This window comes from Triticum dicoccoides, chromosome 3A, assembly GCF_002162155.2.
Source record: "Triticum dicoccoides isolate Atlit2015 ecotype Zavitan chromosome 3A, WEW_v2.0, whole genome shotgun sequence".
In the NCBI taxonomy this organism is placed as follows: domain Eukaryota; kingdom Viridiplantae; phylum Streptophyta; class Magnoliopsida; order Poales; family Poaceae; genus Triticum; species Triticum dicoccoides.
In genome coordinates this window covers 661,408,767-661,414,766 of record NC_041384.1, presented here as the reverse complement: position 1 = coordinate 661,414,766, position 6,000 = coordinate 661,408,767, and the positions used below count along the sequence as shown (strand labels likewise).

The window sequence follows — 6,000 nt, the reverse complement described above, 5'->3', positions numbered from 1 at the left end:
GATCTAGAGGGTGGACAGGGTGGGCCGTGGCCCACCCTGGAATTTTAGATCAGCCCATATACTATAGGAGACATAGAGTGGTAAAAAAAGGTAAAAAGCCCATCAGTAGCTAGTACCAGTTCAGCACTGCACTGTGGCCCAATACACTTATTAGGCCGACACTCAGCACTCGTTCCATTGATTCCTTCAGACTCATTGATTTTGCTACAGCACCGTTGTCACATTGACGCCACCATTGCTACATGAAAAGTGGTTTTTGTTTCACTTTCCACACGGGAATATTTCTGCAAGTAAAGGATATTGATGTGATGCATTTTTCCTAACCATGACAGATTATTTGATTGTGTAGTAAATTACCTTCATTTTTTTATATTTCTTTAAGATATTCGAGTTATCATCAATATGATGCAAAAAAAGTTCTTGCTACTTAGACCTTTTAGATATGACATGGAACAACTTCTGTTGTTGTTTATTTTGAACACCCAAGTTTGAAATCCTATATCCGCCAATGACATATCATATTTGTGGTCAAAAAAATTTCAACGTGGACCACCTTGTTTCAAAATTCTAGATCCACCACTGGTTGCGCGAGTGTGTTCCCGTGATTGAACCCTGAAACGATGCGCGATAACAAGACTTCGCGGTACTAACTTTGCCATAACTAACCTTAGGCAAAGCGTGGCAGCCACAAAAAGTGTGGCTAACAAAATGGCCATCACAAGTGTGGCAAGATTTGGCAAAAAATTGAATCTATGACTTGTGGGCCATATAACTAAAAAAGTGTGGCAAGCCACAAGTGTGGCAATGAACCAAACACATGCCTAAGATGTTATGGCGTTACTAAGGTTAGGCGTGGCAACCTTAGACTGAGAACCAAACAGCCCCTAAACTCCACATCGGTGTATTGGTGAGCACAGTCCAGCGTAGCTGCGTAGGCATACTCGACAAAGGAGCTTTTAGAAGACCCGGAATGGACAAAAATGAATTATGATTGTGTGTCCAAACAGCCCCTAAACTCCATATCGGTGTATTGGTGAGCACAGTCCAGCATAGCTGCGTAGGCACCTCCATAGGGCGACGTACTCGACAAAGGAGCTTTTAGAAGACCCAGAATGGACAAAGATGAATTATGATTGTGTGTGTCCTTCAACAGTTCAAGATGCAGATGCCGCCAGAGTGACCGTCCATTTCTATGCTTTACTAAATCAATAAAGTCAGGTATTGTTCTAAGAAAATTCTAAAAAATCTCTAGATCTTCTCAGATACTTCAAAACTCAATAAAGTTTGGACCGGAGTGCCACGCACCTGACGTGTGTCCCTTATAATTTGGGCAAAAGGATCCTGATAAATGCCACACGTCGGATACGAGCACATGACAACGTCAAACTTTTCCAACGGCTAGTCTAATGATGCGAGGATGTCAATTTTAGTTGGCAAGCATGTCAACCTTGGTGCTTCGGTTTATTTTTTTACAGAAACTTGACGTGTGTCTGAAATTTACCATCCTTGCGTGACTAGAATTGCCATCTAAAACCACTAGGACCGGAGCGTCATGTACCTGACCGTGATACTTATCATGTGGGCAAAACTTTGGTTCACCCGTGAGAAGAATCGTAAAAATGGAGCTCATACGGGCAGAGAAAAAGAGAGTCGCCAGCTGAGGGCCACGGTCGTTAGAGACAGTAATATAGTTACCAACCCAGGGCCACCGCCTTCCGGAACTTTTCCTAAGCCGCTTGCTTAGAAACCTGTTTACCGAAAGCCACAGTAAACGCAGGTGCACACCGCAATCATGCAAGTTTGGCACCAAACCATGCGTGTGCTCTGGTTAGCGACGACACCCCGAGTGACTTTTAAAAGGGCTCGCCACCCTCACTCAACAAATCGACTGTGCACGTTACACGCCGAACGCCATTATTCCTCGCCAATCCACGACCCATTTTTCCCTTTCAAAAGCCACCGCCGGTAAGATAAGCAAGTACGCCCTCCTTTCAAAACCCACAAGCAAAGCAAGCAAGTACCACACGGTAGATGATAAATTAGTGAAGCCAGTCCTCCTTTCCCCGTCCGTTAACCGCGAGCCGGCCGGTGCAAAGCGGCAAAGCGTGCAGGCCCGCCCGCGCGGAGCCCCAAGAATCATGGCGATTTTGGCCGCGGTTCCAAAGGGAAAAGCGGCCGCTTTTCCGTTCACCATGCCATGCGCGCAGCACCTGCCCGCCGGGCCGGACGGGCGGGTGACAAAGACAAGAGCATGCGACACACGCACACTCATCGCCTATCATCACGGCCGCAACACCCTGTTGCCAAAAGCGCTCGCCTTTGCTGCCACGCCCCAGCCTAGGCCCAGCGGCAGTGAGAGACAGACAGTGAAAGACAGAGAGGGGGTAAATAATGAAGTCTTCCTGCTCATCTCATGACTTGGACCGGGCGAGCTGGCGCCGGCCAGGGAAAAGAGCGGCATCATATGAGTGCGAACGCTAGGGACAGCAGCTCGGAAAGCGAGGGGGCGTGTGTCGAGTGTCGTGCGTGGCTCACGAGTCAAATGAGTAGGGGCATGATGCAGGAGCACAGTACTCATTGCCTCTGGCCGCATAGCGAGCAAACACGGCCTGCCTTGCCTGCTTTCTTTCTCGCCGGCTTTTCGTAAAGTTTTTCGGGCGGTACAACGTGCGCGCCCCCACATTCCATCTCCCTCCCTCTCTCTCTCTCTTTGCCCCGGTCCAGCCTTTCCGGTGGCTATGTATACACCCCTGCCCCGTGCTCCTCTGCCCGTGCCACCAGTGTTTTGACTGCCCCCTGCTCTTCTCCTCGTGGCTGCTTCTCCTCCTTCTTCTTCCTCAGCTTGTCATTAGCTGCGAGATGGAGGTGAGCCTTGCATTGCATGCATGCATGGAGATGCTCTTCTTTCATTCTCCTCCTTTGCTGTAGGGTGTGCACTGCTGCTTCAGTACTTGTAGCTGAATCTCGCGACGCCACACAGTTTGGGGTTCGAATCTTTATCTTCTGCAATGTGCGCTGCTGGTGGATGTGTTCTCTTCCACTGTAACGCAGTACTATGGCCGCTCGTAGCAGCAGGCCATTTTCCCCCCCAGCAAAGTGCATGTTCTGCATCGGATACAACTGTTCAGAGCACCTGAAAGTTTTGCGTTTCCTTCTTAATTAGATCATACGTACCGGCACTGTTCACAATGCTTCTTGTTCTCGACCTCCATGATTCCTCTGCTCCAGCCGAACATTCTTTCTTTTTTGGTTCTTGCTTGAGGAAGAAGACCATGCGCACAGGGATTTAAGCAAGTTGGTTCCATTGTTTGGTCTTGTGTCAGGCGCAGGATGACTGCGGAAAGTGGCGCCAAATCCCGGCGTTCGGCGACTGGAACATGTGGGAGGAGATGCCCGTGACCCAGTACTTCGAGCCGGCGGCCACCTTCTTCTTCACGGCGCAGGCAGGGGAGGACGACGTCGACCTCTTCAAGGTGCCACACTTCGCCGCCAACCCCTACACCTACAAGAAGGTCGGACTCACACACAACAGCATTATTTCCAGATCAACTGAGTTTTCAGCAGCTGACGATCAATGTGAAAATGCAGTGCGTCGTCCGAGTGAAGAAGGGGGAGGAGGACGAGAAGCCGAACGCAAACCCCGGTGCCGGTGCTGTGGCCGGGAGGAGGAAGAAGGGGGGCAGGAAGCAGCAGCAGCAGCAGAACCGCCAGCAAGGGAAGAAGGAGCAGCAGCAGAGGAGGAAGAAGCCCAAGGCCAAGAAGGCGGCGGCGGCGGCGGCGGTGGACGAGGACCTCTACAAGATCTCCCCCAACGTCATCTGCAAGGTGCAGAAGGCAAGTGCTCATACCCTTTTCATTTTTGCTAATAATCTGTCACGTGATTGGTGGAGTTTTTTGGATGCCAAGTGGATTTACTTTTAGACGCCAAAAAGATGAAAAGAAATGGACTTGCTTTGGCTAGTTTCCCGTCATGTGATTGACGCAAACCTTTTAGGATAAGAAGATAATGGATAATCTGAAGAGAACTTCTTTTCCTTTCCAGAAAGATAAAATCTCAACTTTTTGCAAATGTCTCTTCTTGCTTTCTTAGGATAATTCGTACGACTTTGCTTTGGCAAAAGTGGTGGCTAATTAGCTAGTACTAAAAAAACTCAAAAGAAAAAATAGGCTAGTGTTGGAATGTTGTGGATTGTGGCAAGATCGACCAGAGTGTTGGAATGTTGTGGATTGTGGCAAGATCGACCAGATCTAACGGTGATGAATCTTGTGTTTTGTGCTTGCAGAAGAAGTTGCTGAGGAACCTGCTGGGAGGGTGCCTGGGCCTCAACTGCATCGCCTGAATCAAACAATGATATCCGAGACTTCTTATCCAGAGTTCCAGAGTTTGGTGTTATTAGGAAACTAAGATCGGCCGAGTTGTGTTTGTGTATGTACATCGTCTACTGCTGCTGCTGCTACGATAATATATGGAAGTAATGGAAACCAATTGCTGCTTGGTCTCCTTCCCTCCGCACATAATAACGATCAATAAAATCAGACTTTCATTTTCGCCGCATCTGCTTCCTCCTCACAGCATTTCATCAGGAAATATTTCATCATGTGTTTGAATTCACAATGTTCATGATTTGGCCCTCGCGAAAATGTTGGTGAGGCCTGGAAACCATCTCATGGATTATCCAGTGATGAAGGACACAAGCCTGCTCACTGAAGATGTTGGTGAGCACATATTCGACTCCCACAATCTCAAAATGTTGTGCCATTCTCGATTCCCACAAACTCAAAATGTGCCCTATTCGAATTATCTTTACCTTAAACCTTATTACATTTGATCAAGTTTGTAGGAAAAACATCAACATCTGTGGTGTCATAGCAGGCATCACTATCTCTTCATAAGGCTTCTCATGTCGTAAGTAACTCATAAGAGGGGATGGTCAAGGGAGGTTCCCACAAGCAAGCGCACCTTAGTGCAAGAAGACGTACTCCATCACCCCTGGATCATTGCTTGATATGGAGGACAACAGTAGCACAACCCTGAATTGGTGACACCCCCTATTTGGGACCTAAAAATGTGCTCAAAGTACAACGGCCTATTTAGGCTATCTAATTTTCTAACAAAAATAATACATTAACTAATACGTTTAAAATTCCAGAATATATACTTATAGAAAATGTATTATTAAATTTAAAGTAAAAAATTTATAAAAACATTGTATATACGTTATATATTCAAATAATGTTTAGCTTGTTTTCAAAAATGTTCACTGTTACAACAATATGTTCATTCTATATTTAAAAAATATTAACTATATATAAGAAATTGTTCAACATATAATGAAAAGACCGTGTTTCAAAAATATGTGACACATTTGTTCATGTATAAAAATAAATTTATAAATGAAAAAAAGGCCAAAGAAAGTGCAATATAGTAAAAATGAGAAGAAAAGAGATTAAAAAAATCTGAAAACCACAAGAAAAAAATGAAGAAAACTAAAAATTAGAAAAACTAGAGCAGACTGAAACGCTACTGAGCTGGCCCAGGAGCCAGCGACCTTGCAACTCGCGTAGCCACGAAGTCACTTTGCGCGTTAACGTTACCTAGTGGTACAACTACCACCATTCATTTTCTTTGAGATCTGTGTGACTAGGACCCACTACGATTGGATATGTATGTATTGCACACTTACCTTTAACGTTTTTACGTATTTGGAGACACACCACTGGGTGGGTTCTACCATAGTCAGAAAAAGGAAACATGCATGATACACATCTTTCTCCATCACTTTAATTTTCTTTTTCATAATTTGGATCGTTCATATCTCTTAAACAAAAATTCCATTTCAGAATTATTTTTTTATATAATTGAACTCCTTCTGCCAGGACCTTCAGAACAAGATCAAACCTCAATAAAATTTAATTGTTGACATTTTACATTCCATACGTGAAACAAACCTATTTCACTAGAAAAATGTGAAACAAACCTTTTTTAGCTAGAAAAATGTG

At 45.3% G+C, this 6,000-nt stretch overlaps 1 protein-coding gene across 1 annotated transcript; it reads left to right on the top strand.

Annotated features, from left to right (window-relative positions):
* The first annotated feature begins 2,708 nt into the window (after positions 1-2,708).
* Positions 2,709-4,555, top strand: LOC119270041. Its single transcript, XM_037551990.1, has 4 exons — positions 2,709-2,865; positions 3,324-3,512; positions 3,589-3,834; positions 4,284-4,555. The coding sequence occupies exons 1-4, from the start codon at positions 2,860-2,862 to the stop codon at positions 4,338-4,340; spliced, it is 498 nt and encodes a 165-aa protein (XP_037407887.1). The 5' UTR covers positions 2,709-2,859; the 3' UTR covers positions 4,341-4,555.
* The last annotated feature ends 1,445 nt before the right edge of the window (positions 4,556-6,000 follow it).

Bases quoted from the DNA above. Each gene is read 5' to 3' on its own strand.
- LOC119270041 (XM_037551990.1), top strand. The intron at 3,513-3,588 runs GTCGGACTCACA...GTGAAAATGCAG, and splicing joins ACCCCTACACCTACAAGAAG to TGCGTCGTCCGAGTGAAGAA. The intron at 3,835-4,283 runs GCAAGTGCTCAT...TTGTGCTTGCAG, and splicing joins TCATCTGCAAGGTGCAGAAG to AAGAAGTTGCTGAGGAACCT.